Source organism: Micromys minutus (genome assembly GCF_963924665.1).
Source record: "Micromys minutus genome assembly, chromosome: 24".
NCBI lineage: Eukaryota > Metazoa > Chordata > Mammalia > Rodentia > Muridae > Micromys > Micromys minutus.
Window position 1 is genome coordinate 4,735,509 of NC_137959.1, and position 21,384 is coordinate 4,756,892.

At 44.5% G+C, this 21,384-nt stretch overlaps 1 protein-coding gene across 1 annotated transcript in view; it reads right to left on the reverse strand.

The window, feature by feature from the left end:
• Positions 1-2,027: 2,027 nt before the first annotated feature.
• SMAD1 (SMAD family member 1) overlaps positions 2,028-21,384 on the reverse strand; it is a 58,909-nt gene continuing 39,552 nt past the window's right edge. The window contains exons 3-7 of the mRNA XM_080936911.1: positions 20,462-20,719; positions 17,745-17,861; positions 14,217-14,438; positions 8,670-8,926; positions 2,028-3,391 (exon numbers count right to left, since the gene is read on the reverse strand). Coding sequence (XP_080793037.1) covers positions 3,248-3,391; positions 8,670-8,926; positions 14,217-14,438; positions 17,745-17,861; positions 20,462-20,719 — 998 coding nt within the window. The 3' untranslated portion in view covers positions 2,028-3,247. The remainder of the gene's footprint in view (positions 3,392-8,669; positions 8,927-14,216; positions 14,439-17,744; positions 17,862-20,461; positions 20,720-21,384) is intronic.

The following is a 21,384-nucleotide window of genomic DNA, read 5'->3' on the forward strand; positions in this document are numbered from 1 at the left end:
ACTTAAGGAGATTCACTCATTTAACTGAGGAGTTCTATGTTCAGTCTAAGACCTGAGGCTAGCTTTCCTCTGAACAAATTTTCTAGTTCAAATTGTGCCAAGTGACAGAGGGTGGGGTGCAGAGCTCTCCAGTTCTAATCACCTCGATTCCTGGTCCTCAGCAAACGGTCCACATCACCTTTGCCATCTTACCGAACTTCACTGCTTTTCTTCATTATCTAACCAAATCATTGCTTTGATTTTTCTTATTTAACAAAATCTTTCCAAAAGAAAATATTACTCATTAATCTTCTATGGCCAATGAGAAGGTTTTTCATTTTTACTAGAATTACATGAAATAGCCCTTGAGCACAACGGACACTTTTATGTACCACACTTCACACACCAGGTCTCCAGATCGGATGATGTTTTATCCAGCACACCTTCAGGGTGCTAACCGTGCAATACTCAACTCACCAATGTCCAGCCGCCAGCAAGAGAACTCAAGGAAGGCAACGGCAGCGATCTGCCTGCTTTTGAGAACTCTTGCCCTGAGCTCTATTTTCAGACAATTTCCAGTTATATGTCACAGTATATAGCTTAACAGTAATTTTATCTGCACTCTTTATTTTTAGACAATTTCCAGTTAGACATCATGGTATAAGTTAATGGTGACTTTATTTTCATTTGCCATTTTCATGGTCTGGTGATGCACGTGTGTGTGTGTGTGTGTGTGTGTGTGTGTGTGTGTGTGTGTGTGTGTGTGTACGCACGTGCATATGCACATGGAGCCCAAGGTTGACATCAGGAAACATTCTCGGTTGTTCTTCCATCTTATTCTTTGAGGTAAGGTCTCTAAATCAAACCTAGAGCTCATGGAGATGGCGGTCTCCAGTCAGTTGGCTCTGGGGAATCCCCGTCCGTGTCTCGGGCTGGACCTGCAGGCCGGCTGCCTCACAGGCTGAAAGACCGAGACCACAGAAGACTCAAGAACGCTGACTCCGGCATTTATCGCTTCCATCTAAGGTTTCTTAACCTTAGCCGAATGATCCCCAAACTCTGTGATGATGGACAGGAAACTGTCACAGCATAGGTTTCCTGGCCCGGGCTTTCTCTGCTTACTGTTGATGGTCTTGGGGCAACAATAAGAGATAGGAATTTGGGCCTGGTCATTGTTTAGGGGATATATTTTGTAGTTTCCCGGGAGCAAGACATTCTTTTCTTTTAAAGTCCATTTCAAATGGTGGGAGGCAGATCCTTAAATTTGGGGGTTGTGAACCAAGTCCAAGAGAGAATATAAGGAGAAACAGTGGCATTTACCTGCCTAGAAAATGACCTCAAATTGTTTATTTTTTAAATAAATTTTAATTTTTTTTCTCATTGGCCTGAGGTGGTGGTTGGCACATGCATTTGGGAGGAAAGGCGTGCAAATTTCTGAGGCCAGCCTGGTCTACAGAGCAGGTTCCAGTCCAGCCTAGGCTGAGAGGGAAGACCATCCTTATCCCAATCAAACCTTACCGAGGTCATCGTTTCCTCTCGTGCAGCCTGTCTTTAGCCACCCTGGCCACATTCTCCCATGGCTACCCTATGTGTGCACCTTCAGGTCCTGAACCTACTCTTCTGGTTAATTAAGGTACTGATCGGTGACTGCTGCTAGTTCCTTACATCAGAACGTTCCACATCTGTGGACTGGTAAGATGGCTCAGTGGGCAGTGCTGTTTGCCCATGAATCCTGGTGACCGAAGTTTAATCTCTGAAACCCACAGGAGGATGGACCGAAGACACAAGCCACCCTCTGACTGTGCAGGCGTACTGGTACATACCCCACCCTAAGTTACTGTTTTTAAGTTTACACATTTAGTCTTTCCCTTAATTGTTTCAGTTGTGTGTGTCCGTTCTCTCCCAATTCCAAACCACTCAGCTCTCCAAGCAGTTTATTCCAGCGACTTAGCTTCTGTGTCTGGGAGAGAGAAATCAAAAGAGAGCCGCATCCCATGGATCCAAAATGTTAACATGCAAGAAAAAAATCGACACATTTTTAATCAAAGTAAGCAATAATGACAGGTTTTATTTAAAAATTTCCAGTAGAGAAAAACCCTGCTAGTGTTGGAATAAAAGTACTCGCTGTATAATAGCAAAGGAGAATAGAAAAAATTAACAGAAGAAAACCAAATAGTACAAAAAACAAAACAAAATAAAAAAAAAAACCTTTTGAAATGGATTCTGTTAGAGATCTTCTTTAAACCTGTGGATAATGACAGCGTTACTAGGTTTGGCAAATAATGTATTTGGAAATCAAAGCCTATGTCTGTATTGTAAACTCCATGAAAACTGCTCACTGAATCCGAGGTTTTCATGTACTGGGCACTGAAACACAAAGCCAGCTGATGTGCAAACAGAAGGAATTACTCATTTGCTCTCACAGTTAAAGGAATTAACCCAGCTGCTTAACTGCGTTGTGGAGCGGATGAGATAAAAGAAAGGACGAAAAGCTAGATAAAACTCTAAAGAGTGAAACACAGCAAATTCAGACACCAGCTTGTTCATTTAAGGCAACAAGCTGAGCTTTACGGTACAGTCTACATTTGCAGCTGTCGTTTTCTTCCCGACCCCACCCCTCAGATACTTTGTAGACCCACTAGCCATTTAGACTATTCATAACCTCCAAATATTCTGTATATACATATTTAGCAAAGAGCATATGCCTGACATCATTCTGACAGCAATACAGTTAGCATACAGTTTCAGAAAGATTACTATGCATGTCATAACGATTAACCTTTACTTTAAAAACAAACAAAAAACCCATTCATTTCTAAACAAATAGTTTTAAAATATTAAGAAAATCCATAAGAAGATGATTCAGCGTGGGCTCTGAGCCTGATAGGAAGCCCACTTCACAAAGACTATCAGCGCCAACCTTCTGCCAAAACCCCACACAAAAGGATTGCTTACGATTATTTTTTTCTTTTTCCTAATAGATCATTTGTCCCTGGCTTGGCCATCTCTTTTTTTAACTATACACAAAAGTCCTTCTAAAAGTCAGCATTTTAGTTGATTTTACAACAGAATGTCACAATGTAAACTAAACAGGTTCTTGATATCAACAGCTCGTTACCAAGGCTTGTCAATTTCTCAATCCAACAGTTGGTCACAGAGGTCAAGTATTGTCACGGCTCCTTGTCCGTTCTCCATCCTGTCTGACTGATCCATCCTTCAAGTACATGCAAGGCTCAACAGTTTGCAAGAGACAGAAGCCGCAGGCCCTTTAAGACACTGATGAAATAGGATTGTGGGGCGAACCCATCTGGGTAAGAACTTTATCCAGCCACTGGAGAGGGCCATGCAGATGTATCTCAATCCAGCAGGGGGTGCTAGTAACATCCTGCCGGTGGTATTCGGCTCCCCAACCCTAGGGAAAGAAAGCACAGTGGGAATCAGTTAACTCTGTCATCTCAGAGGTTCCGTGGAAAGGTCATCTGATCAGTCTCTAGAGGAAACACCACAATGCATGCAGAATTCGTCAGTAATTCTGGGGATGCGTGCTGACCACTCAAAGTCCATCCATGGACCCCCAGATTACCTATTTTGTCGGGTATGGTGGTACACATCTTTAATCCCAGCAGAGACCTTGCTTCAGAAGAATAAATAAATAAATATTGCTGGTCTTTGATTCTTAAACCTTTAACATAAATTCAACAGCTGTCTGAATAAAAATATTTTAAATATCTATTTCCTATTATGTTACGTTAAAACCTTATTTACTTACTTGTTTTTTAAAGACAAATTCTTACTGTGTAACTCTGACTGGCCTGGAACTTCCTAGGTACACCCTGGTCTCAGACTCGGAGACCCACTTACTTGCCTGTTTTCTGAGCACTGGGATTAAAGGCTGCATTATCAAACCTGGCTTTGTTGTTGTTGCTGCTGTTTGTTTTTTATTTAAATACATAATAACATACAAGTTTGAATGTACATTTATCTACAAATGCAGTATCTGATGCATCTACAAAGCCCTGGAGCTCGAGTTACAGGCTGTTGTGAGCCATCTGAGCTGAGTGCTGGGAACTGAACCCAGGACCTCTGCCAGCGCAGCACACACTCATAACTGCCCCTCTATTTACGCAGATGTGTGTGTGTGTTCATGCCTGGGGAGGTCAGAGGCCAACCCTGGCTGTCTTCCTTAGTCATGCCCCACTGTATTTCCTGAGACAAGGCCTCCTGCCGAACTTGGGGGCTTTTGCCAATTAGGCTAGACAGGCAGTCAGCATGCTTAAGGGGTCCTATCTCTGAGGTCTCCTATGATAGGATTACCCAGCTTTTGTGTGTGTGCGTGTACTCCAGTGTGCACAGCTCTGTGAGCTCAGTTCCTTTCCTCTTCTGGCCTTTACTGTGTTGTGTTGCAGTTTCTTTGACGATAACAGCTCTTCCATCTAAGAGGAGGTGAACTATCCACGCTATATGCAAACTCTCAATAACTCAGGAAGCAGACAACACAAAGGCTTTAGGAAGTCCTATGAAATGGACCAGATTCACTAGGCCCTTTTCTCTCCAAGCTGATATGAACATTACAGTTGCTCAGACAGGCTGGGCTGCAGGGAAGACAGGCAAGCCAAACTGCCTAGAAGGGGTTCAGACCCTTAGCTTCTGGGAAGCCCTTTCCAGTCTGTTAAGCCCTCTATATATTTTGCAGTGACCTCTATCTCCAGCATTTGTGAGTGTCACCATGCAAGGGAGCTTCTGGTGACACAGATTATCATTGACTCTCTTCTGTTCCCGTAAGTGACCCCAATAAAACTCAGTGGTTCCCCAAATTGAACTTCAGTGGCCTTCATATTTTGATCTGTCACTGCCCCTATCTGGGATGAGTAGAAATTTGTTCACATCCCCCAGGAACAATGTCACACAACAGCAATGTGACTCAGAGGGACTGAACTCAGCTTCTGTAGCAAGTTAAGTGCCTTTGCCAAGAATCTCACCAAATGTCTGGCCTTCTTTTCTTCTCAAAGTAGGCGTTGGGGCGCAGGTCCTTATGACTGTATGACAAGAACTCTGCTACGGAACCGTCTCTCTCCTCAGCCTGTATTTTTTTTTTTCAGATAGGAAAGTCATTACCCAGTCCCAGATGGCTGCAAACGTGTGGCAAACCTCGGGCCTCAACCTCCCATATACTGGGATTACAAGTGTAGGCCACTGTGCCTGGTTCCCCTCTGTACCTTTCTGTGGCATTGGGAATAAACCCAAGGCTTCTCCCGTGCTAATCAATGCATTCCACCAGAGTTCCATTAGAGCGGCTGTTACATTCTCCCCTCCCCTGAGTAAATACAGTAAAGATGACGTCAGATAGACTGATTCTGTTTCCTCCCCACTCTGGCAGATAAAATCCTTCTACCTGTCAACCACACAGATCTCTTGATCTTTCAGTCTCAAGCGAAACTAAAGGGCTAAGAGTTATACACCCCAAAGTTCTTCCCAACACCTAGTCATTGTCTTCAAGTGACAAGGGAAGGTGATGTGCTACATGGTGTCAGAATGACAGATTAGGACAATAATAGTCCACAGACATCACCATGAAAGCCAGGCATGATAGGATGTCCCTGAAATCCTAGCACTAGTGAGAGGCTGAGGCAGGAGGATTGTGAATGACTTCAAAGTCAGTTTGGGCAACACCGAGTTTGAGGCTAACCTGAGTTATTCAGTGAGGCCCTATCTTAAAAAATAAAATAAAATAAAATGGTGTTGGTATGAATAAAAAGAATCAAAGTAACTTTTAATTAATTCTTGTTTGCAAAGAATTATGTCTACTAGGATCTCTGGTATATCCCTTTCTCTAGTAATTTTAAGAAATGTATCTGAATGAGAATTTGTAAGACCAGGTTGGAGCATATGAACTCTACCTGTGTAATTGCATGTACGTCCCTGGGTTTGTGCATCCAACCATACAGTTACCATGCAAGTCTGTCTCTTTAGACAGTGAGTTCTCCGAAGATAGGGGCTGACATCTGACCTTCAATCTGGTCATGAGGCAAAAGCTGCACACATACTTTCTTGGCCAGACTGACTTGGGTTTTCCAGGTATAGTTTTATATTAACACCAAAAACAATCATCTCTGGAGACAGCCTGATAATGTTAGCAAGATCCTTAGTGTCCCTTCTGAGCTTGGTATGAGATGCTGAGGAGGGCTCAGCGAGTGTCCCTCACTGTAGGGAGCAGCGCTGCAGAAGGCGTGCGAACGTCTGTTACTAATACACACTTCCTGTTACTTATAGCCACCAAGATTTAAATGAGATTTAGTTTTGATTATGTGCATATGGGTGTGTCTGTGCAGGTGTGTGTAGGTAACAATGGAAAACTAAAGTTGAAGTGTTCAATTTTTGGAGATGGTGATATAAGCAATTACGAGCTGCTGTTTACAGAGGGTTAGAACAGGACTCTGTAAGAGGCACCTCTAGCCCATCACCAGCTAGGTCCTACACTCCCAGCCACAACCATCCTATCTTGCACAGCTGCCGTGCTAGTATTAAATTCTTTTATGTTCCATTACTAATAAAGCCACAGGAAGTCATATGCATCCTGAAGCTAGAGGCTTTAGATGTGTTTTTTTCCCCTTTGTATTCTTTTTGGAATAGTGGTAAAATATTTGCAGAAAGAATAAAGTCAATAAATGTTGAATCTGCAGCTGTGGGCTACAGAGATGTCTTAGCAGTCAAGAGTACTTGCTGTTCCTCTAGAGGACCTGAGTTTGGTTCCAGGCACCCATGACTGCCCACAACAGCTTATAACTCTTGCTACAAGAGATCTGACACCCTCCTCTGGCCTACAGCGCACTCACACACACACACACACACTGATAGGAGTAGAAAAAAAACTTTAAATACCTTGGTGTAAATGTTTTTAGTTGTACAAAATAACATTTAACTGTTAGTTGTTCTTGTTAATCAACAAGAAACAGACGCCAAGGAGATTGCTTATCGGAGCCAAAACTTTTAAGAATCCAACAATCACAGCCCACCAAGGAACCTCAGGCGTGATTACCAAAGCAAAGCCCCAGTTCCATCCAGCCCCATTTTACAGACCATGAGGAGATCTGAGAACAAGTCCCGTGTCTCAACCACAGTTCAAACACCCAGCTGGCTCTCAAGAGCTCTTTCCTCCAAACAAAAACCACTTTGGCAAGTAGCTGGTCTCATTTTGTAAACCGCCTGAGCCAAAATGCTTAAGTCAAAAATTAAATGGTGCTTGCGAATAAAGAACAAGGACAGGCCCCATGGTCACATTGGCACACAATATACAGGTCAGTTTCTTTAAGGCGTAAAAACGCCTCCTTTAATATTAAGGAGGTGCCACATTCAGCTGCCGAGGGGAAAGGAAGCCTTTGATCTGGGTGATGACGAGCCAAGCTAGGCTCTGGAATCACCCAGTGATGAACAGATCACTGAACAGGCCCGGCAAGAAGTTACGGAGCTTTTGAAGACTGCACATGAAAGACACCTCACCCAAGTTTGTAATTAGTGCTCCTTCTCAAGGTGAAGCAGGACAGACTTATCTGTGAGCCTGCAGAGACACAGCAGTCACTAGAGCGTGCTGTCATCAGACGTGCACTTTTAACCATTCCATTGGCATCTTAAACCTTTCACTGTAAGCGGCGGAAGCGGACAGAGATGTCTGTCACAGCAGTGACCGTGACCATCTCCTTTCTCTGGCGAGGCCAGGACTTTGCTAACTTGTCGATTATACACAAAACACACAATTTACTAGAAATATGTTTTTAAAAAAAGCATCTGACCAACTACAAATAGTTTCCAGTATAAATAAATTTTTCACTCATCTTTTTTTACACCTATTTTCTGCCCTCCCAGCCCTGTGCACATGTGGAGGTCAGAGAACAACCCGAGGGAGTTGGTTCTCTTTCTACTCGTGGGGCCCAGGAATCAAACTGCTAAAGGCGCCGGCATCCTGTGCTAAAAGCAAAGACAGAGAGGAAGACATTCATGAGCTCATCTCATAGGATGAGCACGGATTTAAGCTACATGTTAAATACACACCATTTTCTATGCTGTGACAGCAGCTATGGGGGTGGGGACATAGCTCATGGGTGGAGCACTGGCCTAGTATGTCAGAGACCCCACAGTGGGGCAATCATAGCGCACAGGCCTAGAATCCTAGCCACTCGAGATTTAGAACTGACATCAGGATTTCAAACTCCTCCCCAGTGTCAGCCCAGCTACCTGGGCTATGTTAGTTAGACCCTCTCTCAAAAATAACAGACTTTGACCAGAGCCAGCAAGATGGCTCAGGTGGGTAAAGGTGCAGTCACCAAGCCCAGGGATCTGAGTTCTATCCCTGGGACCCATATGGTAGGAGGAAAAGATTACACTGCTATGTTCCAAAGACAACTTTTTGGACACTGACCCTCTTGTTAGAGGTTTGAAAAAAATTCCTCTGCAGTAAGTCTGCTGATAGGAATATACACCAAGAAGGCACAGATTGATATATTGTATATTATAAGAAATCACTTGAGTGGTGTGTGTATTGTGGTGGGGGGAGCGTGTGTGTGTGTGTGTGTGTGTGTGTGTGTGTATGTGTGTAGTGGGGTAAGTGTGTGTATAGCACATTCGTGTGTATGTATAGTGTGTGGGTGTGTGCATGTGAAGGTCCACCCTGAATGAGATAATTGGGTGCAGCTCACCTTCACAAAGCTCATTCGAATAGTGCACATTTTGGTGAGTTCATACACTGTCTCGAACCCATGGTTCACCGACTGTGCCAGTAGCTGAGCAAACTCTTGGTTGTTGAAGATTTTCAAGCTGCAGCCACTTGGGATCTTGCAGACAGTAGTGGGGTGAAAGCCATGGTGGTAGTTGCAGTTCCGACTCTGCACGAAGATGCTGCTGTCACTGAGACACTCGGCGTACACCTCTCCCCCAACGTAGTAAAGGTGGACTCCTACGGGGACAGAGCAGTCAGTTATCTGGCAGAAAGGCACCCAGGCAGTCGGGCCAGGCGGGGTTACTCTGACAAAACACGTAGGTAACTATGTCACCCCATGTCAGCCAGCATGTTTAGGAAATAACAGTCTCTCAAAAATAATAAAGCCTAACACTTTCATTTTAGTAAGTATCAATGTCCCACTTGGCCAGGGTTTAAAGCAGTAAAACCTAGAGTTTACGGGGCGTCCTGTGTGGTTAAAGTCTCCTGCACTTACGGCAGGGCAAAATCATTCAGAAAACTTCAGAGATGGAAGGGGTGATCAATCAACACCGAGGGACAAACCCCAGGGTGAAGAAGTCCTATTGGGGGCTGTAAGATGAGTGGTCCGGCTAAAATCAAAAGCTTCAGAAACGGAAAAAGGGGTGTGTGTGTGAAACAAAAGCTCACCAAAGTAACCACCATGAATAATACCTGAAAACAACTCCCAGCTTGGAATGCCGGGGTCAGCAGCAGCCTTGATCCTCTCCTGCCAAAGGTCAACTGGTCAAAGCCAATCCAGCAAAGCTCTGAATGCCGTGTGAATCCCTTTGCACCGGAAATAATTAAAAACAGGGAGAAGGAAGCCCTCAAAGCCTCTGAGGGGGAACAAGCACCCAGCAAGGAGGTAAGCGGTGTGGCTTCAAACCCTGTACGTGCCTTTGGCACGGGGCTACTGTGACTGTCCATGGAAACACCATGTGGCATTTCTGCAGATACACAGGGCTAGAAAACTATTTAAAAGAAAAAAAAATGCCCTTTATTTCCTGAAAATAAAAATGACTTTTCATTTTAGAAAATTAAGGCAGTGTATAAAAATCTAAAGCTGTGGAAAACATTAACGATGCTTCAGTGACAAAAAAAAAAAAAAAATGCTTGTAATGTGCACACACTGTGCTAGCTTTTGCTATCGGTAAAGCTTCTGAGAAACCTTTGTCTGACTGTTCTGATATCAACCATCTCCCTCAGTGACAGTAACTTTCTGATACTACAGTCATGACAAATGTCACTGGACTGGTTTTTACAAATATGCATAGACATCCCTGAAAGTTAAATGGCTCAGCTGAAGGTCCTGGAATCACGTGGATGCTCATGTTGGTTTAAACCCACAACAGCACTGTGTGGACGCAGCACAGATGCAGAGTAAAGTGCTGGAAAACAATAGTTTAATTTGCACGTGGGGCTGGTCGCGGGCTCCTGGCTGAGTGGCCATTTTCGTGTCTCTGTGAATTAACTGTCTTTACTGCTCACCTATTTATCCTATTGTGGCTGTAGGGTTTTTATTAATTTTTATGAGCTGTGTGTTCAGAGCCAGATATAAATAATTTATCTTGTATTTCCCTGTTATTCCTTTGTTTTTCGATTTTATTAATTTTATTTATGTGTGTGCACGTGTGTGTACAGACAGTGTTAGATGATGATTGATGGATGGATGGATGGATGGATGGATGGATGGATGGATGGATAGATTGATGGATGGGGATAGATGGATGGATGGATGGAGGATAGATGGATGGATGGACGGATGGAGGATAGATGGATGGATGGACGGATGGAGGATAGATGGATGGATGGACGGATGGAGGATAGATGGATGGATGAATAGATTGATGGATGGATAGATGGATGGATGGATGGATATTGATGGATGAATGGATAGATGGATGAATGGATAGATGGATGGATGAATAAATGGATTGATGGATAGATAATAGATAGCAATATATCTTTTAACTTAGACAAGTTTAGTTGAATTTTTATGATCAAATGTGTTTTCACAGAGTTTCTTTGTTTGCCTTCTTACCGATACACACTCATTCCCACATGTGGTATGTAGAGCAGGACCATTAGGGAACAGTACTGACCTGATGCTAACACCTAACACCGGCTCCCACATCCCGTACAGTAGGAGTCTAATTGACTGCTGTCTTCTCCACACACTGATTGACTTACTTGTAATTCTTACTAGCCCTAACATCAGAATTTTTTCTTTACTTGTCCATCCATTATACTTTTTAATTATTCTGATTAACCCTCCCCAGTAATCTTGGCATCTCATTTTAAGTCACAAAATAATATAGAAAGAATTACTATCTGTTTGAAATGTTTTCACAGTATTCAGTCATCCCTTTAAGGACCAAAGGCTATCTGTATATGCAGTTTGTTTTTTTTTTTTCCTCTCTCTCTTACTATAGCCCTGGAAGGGTCAGTAGAGGTGGGCTTTGAGAGTTTAAAGGCTTGTACCATTTCTAGTTTGGGCTCCCTGTTTGTGATTGTGGTTCAAGACGTGAGCCTGCTTCTGCTCTAACTGCAATGTTCCTGTTGCCACACTCCCCTGTCATGCTGGACTCTCTTCCCTCTGGAACTATAAGCCCAAATAAACTCTATTCTCTGCCTTGGTTATGGTTTCACCATAGTAATAGAGAAGTAATAACACACCAGGTCAGGGAAAGTGGCTGTACAAGCTTCTAGGTAAACAGAATGACAAGGATGGACATGAAGTTCATCCATGAGCTGACCAGGGTGAAGGGAAACACCATGTGTCTATTTCTAGTGGTACAAATTAGTAACAACTTCCTCCAAAGTATATATAACCAAGAGCTTCTGGCCTCATTCCAAGGACCTGTCCCAAGAAGACGATCAATCATGCCATCTGCAGTAGTGTCTGCATGGTGTTTCTGCTGCTTGCTTGCAGGTCAGGATGTGAGTCCTCAGCTTCTCTGTAACGATGACCCTGGCTCCTTCCATCATCTGGAACTCTGCATGTGGGGTGACTGAAGGAGTGCAGCCCCGAACCCTTACTTCCCTCCCAGCTTTTTGTTCTGTTTTGCTTTTTTTCAACATACGGTTTCCTCTCTGTAGCCTTGGCTATCCTAGACTTGCTTTGTAGACGAGGCTGCCCTTGAAGTCAGAGATCTGCCTGCCTCTGTCTCTAGAATGCTGGGATTAAAGGCGTGTGCTACCACACCCATCCCCTCATAACATCCTAAATAGGAAATTCTACAATGTGGCTTTTTCCTACTTTAGGGGCGTAGTCCCCCTAAAATTTAGTGAAACACACACTCCTCCATTCTGAATGTACCGACAGGAACCCCCGTGTTTACAGGCAAACGCCCACGTGTGCTGAGAGCCTATGCTCACCTTAAGCTACCATTTCATTTTTTCCTCCTTTGATCATATTAAGATGTCTACCAGTCCCATCTTAACAAGTTGTTGGGTTTCCTCTAAGAATAATCCAATGTCTCTTATCCCTTATTAAAATATCCCCCTTTTTATTCGATCTGTTTTTATAGATGTTGACTCGTTTACTTTTTTACTTTATTTATTTAAAGACGGGGTCTCACTCTGTAGTCCTGGCTATCTTGGAACTCATAGGGATCTGCCTGCCTCTACTTCCCCAGCACGTGCTCCTTGTCTGTCTCTCGATGGTGACGCTATGATAGGGGATCAATCAAACAATTTACTGGCCATGTAGATTTATCCACTGTATAATTTATTTTTATTCTGCCTTGAAACTAACAGTTTTTGGAGAAATATTTTAAAACATCTAAATGCTCTGTCATAAAACTTCTCTTCATATTTGGAACATATTGATGGTTCTGTTTTATTACATTCACTTCCTTGTTTGATGTGCATGGATGGTGTGTGTGTGTGTGTGTGTGTGTGTGTGTGTGTGTGTGTAGCATGGGTGGGATCAGAGAGCAAAGCGTAGGAGCTGGCTTTCTCCCGATGTGCAGTCCTGGGGACTAAGCTAAGGTCCTTACGCTAGGCAGCAAACCCCTCACCCACCTACTGAGCCACCTCACCTGCCCTACACCAATGATTCTTGATAGGTCCTTACCACAATAGTTGCAAAATGACGACTTTTGTATTCTAGCATTCCCTGTCCACTTAGCGGTTGAACTTCCCAATTAATTCATTTCGCTATTAATGATTCCTATGGCTGTGTCAATTAGAACTTACTTACTGGATAGATACACTGTGTAGCCTGACCTGGCTTGGGATTCTTGGTTTTCTGCTTCAGGCCTCCTAAGTGCTGGTGCTAGAGGAGCTTCACCTCCGCCACACCCAGCAGTATCTTTAGATCCACTACTGTAGGTAATTACAGCTGCTCTTCATTATCTCTGCATCTGGAATCCAGTTTCAACCCCGCACAGATCAAAAAATGATTTTTCCAACAGCATCGACACTGACATGTACAGGCTGTGCCTTCTCGGGATTCACTCAGCAGCACAACTGTGTCCATGTCATGACTCGGAAGCAGGTGTGACTCTCATGAGGACACTTGGAAGGTGAAGTGTGACAAATGAAGTTACCACTGTTTTATATGAGGGAACTGAGCATCCACGGGTTTCTAGTTCTCAAGGGTCTCAGAACAAACCCACCATGGACACCTAAGGACAAATGCATGTTGGCACTAAACTGTACAAAGCTGTGAGGTGGGGCCGCATGCCAAGAGGCACCACCGTTCCCCTCTGTGGGATAGATATTAGCAGCAATGTCCGGACCCTGGGTACGTGCTTGTCAATGCTTTGTATCTTTGCTTCTTTGCCCTTCCGGTACGTTGGGTAGAAAACCTACATGCATGTTCAGAGAGCATAGACAGACTCACATACAGACAGGCATGAAGCATATAAACACATGCCATGTCATTAAATTATGATTTTACACTGACACTTCTAAGGGATGCCACACCCTTCATGATTGCATGTTCCTTACTTCACAGGAAAGCTGAGCTGAGCACCTACGCACACATTTAGCTATTTGCTTAATCATATAATAAATGTATGTAAATGTTACAGAACTGTTTTAATCTACCACTAATAAATAATTAAGTCTATTAAGAAAACTAGGTAAGATGGCTCAATGGTAGGAGGCTTGCCACCAAGCTGATGACTTGAGTTTGATTTCTGGTGTCCACAGGATGATGGAAGGAGAAAACCGACTCCTACAGACTGTCCTCTGATCAAGACACTCACGCACACATGCACGCATGCACACATGTGCGTGCACACACATGTATGTTTTAAAGCTATTTCTATAACAGAAATGTTAAGAGAACTGCCCACAGTAGCAAACCAGTCTCTACTAACTCCTGTCAACATCGGCAGAGTTGGAAAACCACTAAGATCACTGGTTGGAACAATCTCCAGATAATATAAATTTGGAGAATTCTTCAAATCGCAGTATCTGAACATTCACTGGCATTTGCCACAGGAGTGACCGAGTCACTGCTAGAGGAACGTTTGCAAGCAGAGGGAAGGCCCACCTTTCCCAATATGTCGCCTGGTGTTTTCAATAGTGGAATTCCGGTTAACATTGGAGAGCAGCCCGAGGCAGAAGCGGTTCTTATTGTTGGAAGGATCGGTGAAACCGTCCACCAACACGCTGGTGGAGGAGGCGTGGAACGCTTCACCCACACGGTTGTTGAGCTCATAGTACACAATGGAGCACCAGTGTTTTGGTTCCTCGTAAGCAACTGCTTGAACATCTGTAAGAAGGGAAGAAAAGGTTGTGTTGCTCATGGTTTGTGCCTGGAGCGCCCCCAAACTGAAACCGCATTATAAAACTGGCTGGGTAACACAGTGAAGACAGCCAGGGGCGACCGTGATGGTCACATGTATCATTTCTGAGAGCTGAAGTACTTCTTACTAAAGGCATTCTCCTTTAATTGGGAACAATCTTCTCGAATGACTAGCAGAAAATCAAAATACCAGCTAAGCAAACGGAGCCATGGCGTTTGCTGAATACTGACGACCTATTTTTTACTTTCTCATTAACATACAGAAATAATGGGATTCACTCTTGCTGGCATACTACCTACGGGCAATACAGTAACCAATGGAAAGCCAAGTGGCTCAGGAACAAGAGGCGCTTGGAGATGTGCCAACGGGGCTGGTGTGGAAAGGAGCTACTTTTGGCAAAGCCTCGGTAAACCTCTGCTTCTCAAAGCACCAAAACCAACTTCTACCTATCATGGAGAAGCTGCCTGGCTTCACGAGAGCCAGTGATGGCCACAACTGCAGTGCTGCTATGTTTCTAGAAGACATCTTGCCAGCTGGCATTCTCCCTCAGTGAATCATATCTCTCTCATCCAGACTTCATGCGAACTTCCTTCTATTTGCTTTAAGTCATGCCGAGCAGGTGTGTTTTGTCTCTCGCTTCCCAGAATGGGCCAACAATGGAAACTACCCAGCTTCACTGACAGGAAGCAGCTTGCTAAGTCCGATCTGCTAAGCCTGACGAATCTCCACACAGAAAATGATTCTAAACACTTTTAACCAAAAGGTTGGGAGCAGAGTCCTTTCTGCGGCAAACCTCCTTTAACCCGCATTTGGGACCCCAGGCATACAGACCACACTGTTGCCAACATAATTCTGACTGATCTGAACCTCATGGGACCTCACACACAAGGGAAAGAAATGCAAAGCAAACCCAGCAGGCATGGTAAAGACCGGCTTCCATGGTCTTTAGTTACATTTTGTACTTACGGGGCTTAGCTGAAAATAAACTATTCCCCCTGTTTTCTGAACAGTCCCCACCCGTCACTCCACTGCCCTTCAAGGAGCAAAGCTTTAGTGATTCACAAGTGCCAAAACTCAAAGGCGGCCATGGCCATAGTCACACAAGCCTTTTATTGGCTGTTAATGTTGTTCAAAATGCTATTCATCTAGTTTAGACTTGGACACATTTTTTTCCTATAAAAGGCCAGAAAGACTTTGTGGGACATATGGTCTTTATCACAACTATTCACTCTGCCTTTGTATCTCACGGAAACAGCCATTGATACTATGTAACAAATGGGCACAGCTGTGTTCTAATAAAGCTTTATTTATAAAACAGACAGTGGGCTGATCTGTCTGTGGGCTGTATTTGCTGACCCTTGCTCTGGGAAAACCACCACAGGTGGTAACAGGAAAAAAAAAAGCCAACATTCTCTTCCTTTGAAGATACTAGGTGATTTTTAAATTGGCTCTAACGGGGAACATTTTAAAAGCTGTTTAAAAGGGGGAAAAAACTCTTAAAAGTATGGTCTCTATTTGGAGGATCAGAGCTAATTTCATCAGTACAGATACAGGGTCCACACAGGATATCCTGGACCCAAATAAAAATTCTAAAAATGGGTCAGTCAGAGGTTACTCTCTCACACACTTCGCTTGTTGACTCCCAATATCTAATGCTGACCAAGGCCCATAAAACACAGGGCACCATAAAGACTTCAAACAAAATCACTGATCTATACATGTTGCTAAGGCTTTTCTTGGGGGTGGGGGGAGGGAGTATTCACTTTTGGAGCCAGCATTTTGGGTCACTGCAAAGTGAGACTTCCCATATACCCTCCCACCACAGAGATTTGCCACCGGATTGGCATATTGAATACAATCCAAGAGCCTACATGGACACAGCATCATTCCTAATGCAGAGTCGGCATTAGGGCTTGTCCTTGGTTATAGTTTGTCATCTAAACATATGAACATAGCATACTTGTATCCTTACACTACCATAGGAACAGTATAATATGGAAGTCCTGAAAAAGCACCAGCAATTCTGACTCGGTCTAAGGCACCTCTCATTTCACTAAAAATGGGGTTAAGAACAAAGTAAAACATATTCAGCAGCCATACTGCTTTTAACTTCAGTTTGCTTCACCCTAGGCTGACTGCTGGCTGGAGGCCTCCCCCAGAAGTTACTGAGTGGACAGGAGATCTTGCCAGGGCCGCATGGCACCTCTTGGCATAGGGCAGTGTGTGCTTGGTGTTTGGGCCAGGATTCAGTGATTCTAGCATCTGCATTCTCTGCTCTCTCAAGCACACTCAACATGTCACTGTGGTCCTAGAAGCGGGTGCGGCCAGTCACCAAGTCACTACTTGGCTGAAATGGACCAACCCTCCCCATGAAGGAAGGTGAATTTCAGTTCAGTTGTAAATTCTTTGAGCGGAGAGGAATAAATTGTCATCCTTTAAACAGAGCCATAAAATAGATGAGGTGTGTATGTGTGTGTGTGTGTGTGTGTTCTAATGCAAAGGCGTTTGGAAACCCAGCTGTATGGACTTCTTTGGGCATCACCGTGGGAAGTCTGCTTCGCACTATATGGATGGCCTGTTCCTCTTGGCCTATTTAAAGACAATTCTTACAGCACCGATCCCAAGTTATTAATTACTGAAGACCTGAACACATGGCCATCTAAATGAAAGACATATGTTATGTAAAACAGGCCCCAACCGCACCCCCCAGCTCCCCATGCCCAAGAGCTCTCTAACAGCCCCGTATGTATACAGGTACATGAAACAGCTGTACAAATCATGTCTTTACGGATAGTAAACCACAGATAGATATACTTTAAAAGAGTTCTTTGTTTAACCATTTACAAAAAGTAAAAGCAGACTAGCATGTTACTGAGACATGAGTGCTCATTTTTTATGTAAACAACGAATCTAGGCCGAACTTCGGGACTGAGTCTTCAGTTTGCCAACAGCTTGGTTTTCTGATCACCAACACCGAGACCTGGCTTCACTTAGCTCTCTAATACAAAATGGCAGAAGGATGCTTAAGGCCATTTCAGAGGCCACTGAAAATTCAGTCAATTCTGAGATCTCTTATGAGATCGTGACAGTTTGTAAGCTGAGGGCTGGGTTCTAGAGAATTATTTTCTTTAGGCTTAAAATAATACCAACAACAATAAACTGTTTTTTCTATGTTTCTCAGACAGTCCTTTCTGAAGGTCTGTATGACTGGAAGTACCACGTGGGCCTGCAGACAGCAGACTTTAACGGGGCGATAGCAGAACTGACTCTACCTCCTCTGCTGATCTCCGCGGGCAGTGAAGGCGCCATCATGTTCGTGTCCATGGGTTGAGAGCCATCCTGGGCCATGGGGTCTTCAGGAGGCAGGTAAGCAGGCGGGGGGGTGTCAGCTACAACATTGTAAAGGGGGAAAAAACATGTTTCAGGCATATATTCTCTTCTGTGTCTCTGTGCATGCAGATACATGCGTGTGTACATGTATGTAGGGGTCAGAGTATAACTCGGGGAGCTAGGTCTCTTCAACATGCAAGTTTCAGGGAGTAAGTTAAAGCTTTCACAATGGCAGCAAGTGTCTACCCACTGAACCATCTGGCAAGCTCTCACCTCTTGTGGGGAGGGGACGGGGGAAACAAGGACTCTCAGTGGCTAGGGTACTTGACCAGTGAGCCCCAGGGAATCTGCTTGTCCCTGGCCTCCCTGTGCTGACAGTATTAAGTGCTCAAGCTGAATTGGCCCCCTTAACAAAAGGGGCTTACGTGGTGGCACATGCCTGCGGTCCTGGCAGGTGGGAAGTGAAGGGAGGATGATGGAGACATCAAGGCTAGCCTCGGCAACATCAGACCCTGCCTCACCCGACTCCTCACCCCTCTGCAAAGGATTAGAGGCTAAAGACATAGGACTTAAGGAATGGTTTCAGAAAATTATCATATCCCCAAACTTTTTTTCCAGTACAAAGAAAACATAAAAACAAAAATAAAACAAAACAAACAAACAAACAAAAAAAAAAAAAAACAGAACCTGTAAGTGGGCTCCAGGAGACCCCATGTCTCTCTAGGATGTCACTTTAAACATGAGAAGAACACATGTGCACACTCCCATACAGCAGACTCTGAGAGCCCTCAAATTTGTCTTCCCTGGTGTAACCAAACTGCTTGATAAGAGTTGGTAAGGAGAAACTTCTTTCCGGGCCTCTGGTTAAGCCTATGGGCAGGAATTTGTAGTCCGGGTTTGTTACGACCTGCTAAATGAGACTTGGTTTTCCATGACTACCCATTCTCTTGGGGCTACCTTCAACATAAGTATTTAAGCAATGACTAGCCTAAAAATCCTGAATAACAGAATACTAGGAAATAAATCAGTTTGGCTCATCCGTCTTCTGTTTCAGAATTCACATAGGTCTCCCCTGAACAAGTAATATGATTACTGAAACCACACACATTAATGCAGGACTGGTATTTTCTTACTGTGAAATACAGGACTAAAAACCCAAGTTCCCCACTGGCATGTCAGCCCACCCAGCATGTGCGGCAGAGCCCTGAGAACCAAATTTTACCTTGGGGATCTATAAATGCTTGCGTAAATACTCAGGGGCAACTGTGGAACCCAAACAACAAACTCTGCTCCTTCAGGGCTCCCTGGCGGTTCCCACCGCCCCTGACCGTGGCAGAATCTTAGCTCAGCTGCTAAAGAGCAGAGAGCAGCCAGGCTCCAGAGACCTTCCCTGTACTCAGTCGGCCCTCCCGCAACTCCAGCTTCTTGCTGCAGCTGTAAGGTCAAGCCTGTTTTGCCTCAATCCAGGAGCAAAGCCAGGAGGCTGTTTCAACAGAACCCGATGAATTTACACCAACCGGAGGTGAAAATCTCACTCGCACCAGCAGGGCTCGGAGCCTTGGGTCTTTACTGATAGTGTCCTGCTATCTCTCCTAGTATCTCTTTGCTCTTCTGAGCTTGTACTTTAATCCCTGGCAGCCAAGGAGTAAATTCTAGCATAGTCTTTGCTTCTCTTTACTGGGGCTCACCTCTGAAATGGACCCTGTCACCACCAACCCCTCCATCAGACTCTGCACACTTGCCAGGGAACAGGTAGATAGAAAACCTGTTATTAGTTTGGTTATGAAGCATTCTCTTGCATCTTTATCCCAAACAGACAGACATAATGTAAAATAAACCGTTGAAAAATAAGAGTAATTAAAGAAAAAAGAAGCAGAAGAAAGTGTGAACCACTTTCAATTTCTGAAGGTTCAACACGGAAGTTGAGTTAAGATTTAGTCTAAAGCACTTTGGGTGGCTCCGTAAACATGCCTGCCCGCCCAGTTATCTCCCTCACAAAATACCCAGATTTCGAGATGATCTGTTGTTTACAGTATACTTCTTGCTGTTGACTGGCAAGGATCCTGGCACTGATATTTGATATGCTTGTTTGCTAACCTGCCATGTGAAAACTAGAACATTCTAATTAATCACGTATTCTGATAACTATTACAGCATCCGTCATGACTACAACAGGAAAATGACTGGTTTTGTCTCTGCTAAGTTAAACAAGCACATGGTGCCCAGCACCTGTTACAATTCCTTGTTGTTAAAAGTGCATGCTTCTTGGCATCACATCACTAGTTAAATGAATCTAATTAAATGGGGGTTGTGACCCCCTCAGAAAACAGCTCTTCCAGGTCTGCACTGAGAGCAAGGGCTCTTCCATGTCACAAATGCTCGTCAGAGCCGGTTCTCAGAACAGCACGGCGTGTGACACGATGTTTTCCCTCTTCCTTTCATGGGGAGCAGAGGCTGGAACAATTGTGCCACTCCCAGAAGGATGCAGCTGTTCCAAAACGTTTGAAAACAAGGGGAAGATGTTGCAGAACTCCACTCTCCATAACGGATGTTCTGAAGCTTGGGGCCTTGCTCGGGGGTTCAACCCTCCTCCCTGCAGGTCACGCCTACCCACCTCCCCAAACACCCCATCCCCAATCTCTGAACACCCCCCTCCTACCTGGCATCTGAAACGGGCTGCCCGGGTCTGAGCTGGTTGGAGAGTGTGGGTAGGTGCTGCTGCTGCCGCCAGGAGAGTTGGGGTAGCTGCTGTTGGGGGAGTGGGGAAACGGGTGGCTGTTGGGCTGCTGGAAGGAATCTGGGAAGGTGGCATTGAGTGGCATGTGAGGCTCGTTTTGTCCCAGGTTTCGGAACTGAGCCAGGAGGCTGTGCTGCGGGTTGTACTCGCTGTGCCTCGGAACCAGCACCGGCGGGAGAACTGGAAACAGAAAGAGAGACAAGTGAGAGCGGGGAAACCTGGTAACCACCTCACCTTACCGTGAGGGCAAATGACTGGACCCCCAACTGCCAACTCCACAGTACTGACCAGAGGAAAAGCGACTCTCCAATCCACATTACAGGACTCCAGCCAGAGAGCAGCGCCCTTGGCCTGTTGATCCAGGGAAGTCTCAAAACACAGTTTCAGAATAAAACATGTTGCTTTATTTCACTTTAAATTTTCCTACTCACAAGAAACTAAAGCACTGTTAACAATATACATCACCAGCTAGCCAGATGGCTTCATGGGTAAAGAAGCTTGTCACACAGCTGGATGACGTGAGTTTGATCCCTGGAACTCATGTAAAGGGGGAAAGTCGGAACGATTCCACAGGGTTGGTTGGTGGCATGTGCACACTTTCATACACATGTTACACACACACATAGCACTGTGGCATACACCCACAATCCCAGTACTGAAGAAGGGGGTTAAGGCAACAGGATCTCAGGCTGCAGTCCAGTCTGGGCTACCCTGTCTATGTATTTATATATCCCAGCTGGCATTTCACTTGACAGTCTGCTGACATCTGAGTTATCGAATGACATTACTCACCAGTAAGTACAATAATTAGCACATTAGCTCCTTTTAAAACAAAAAGCAGCAGA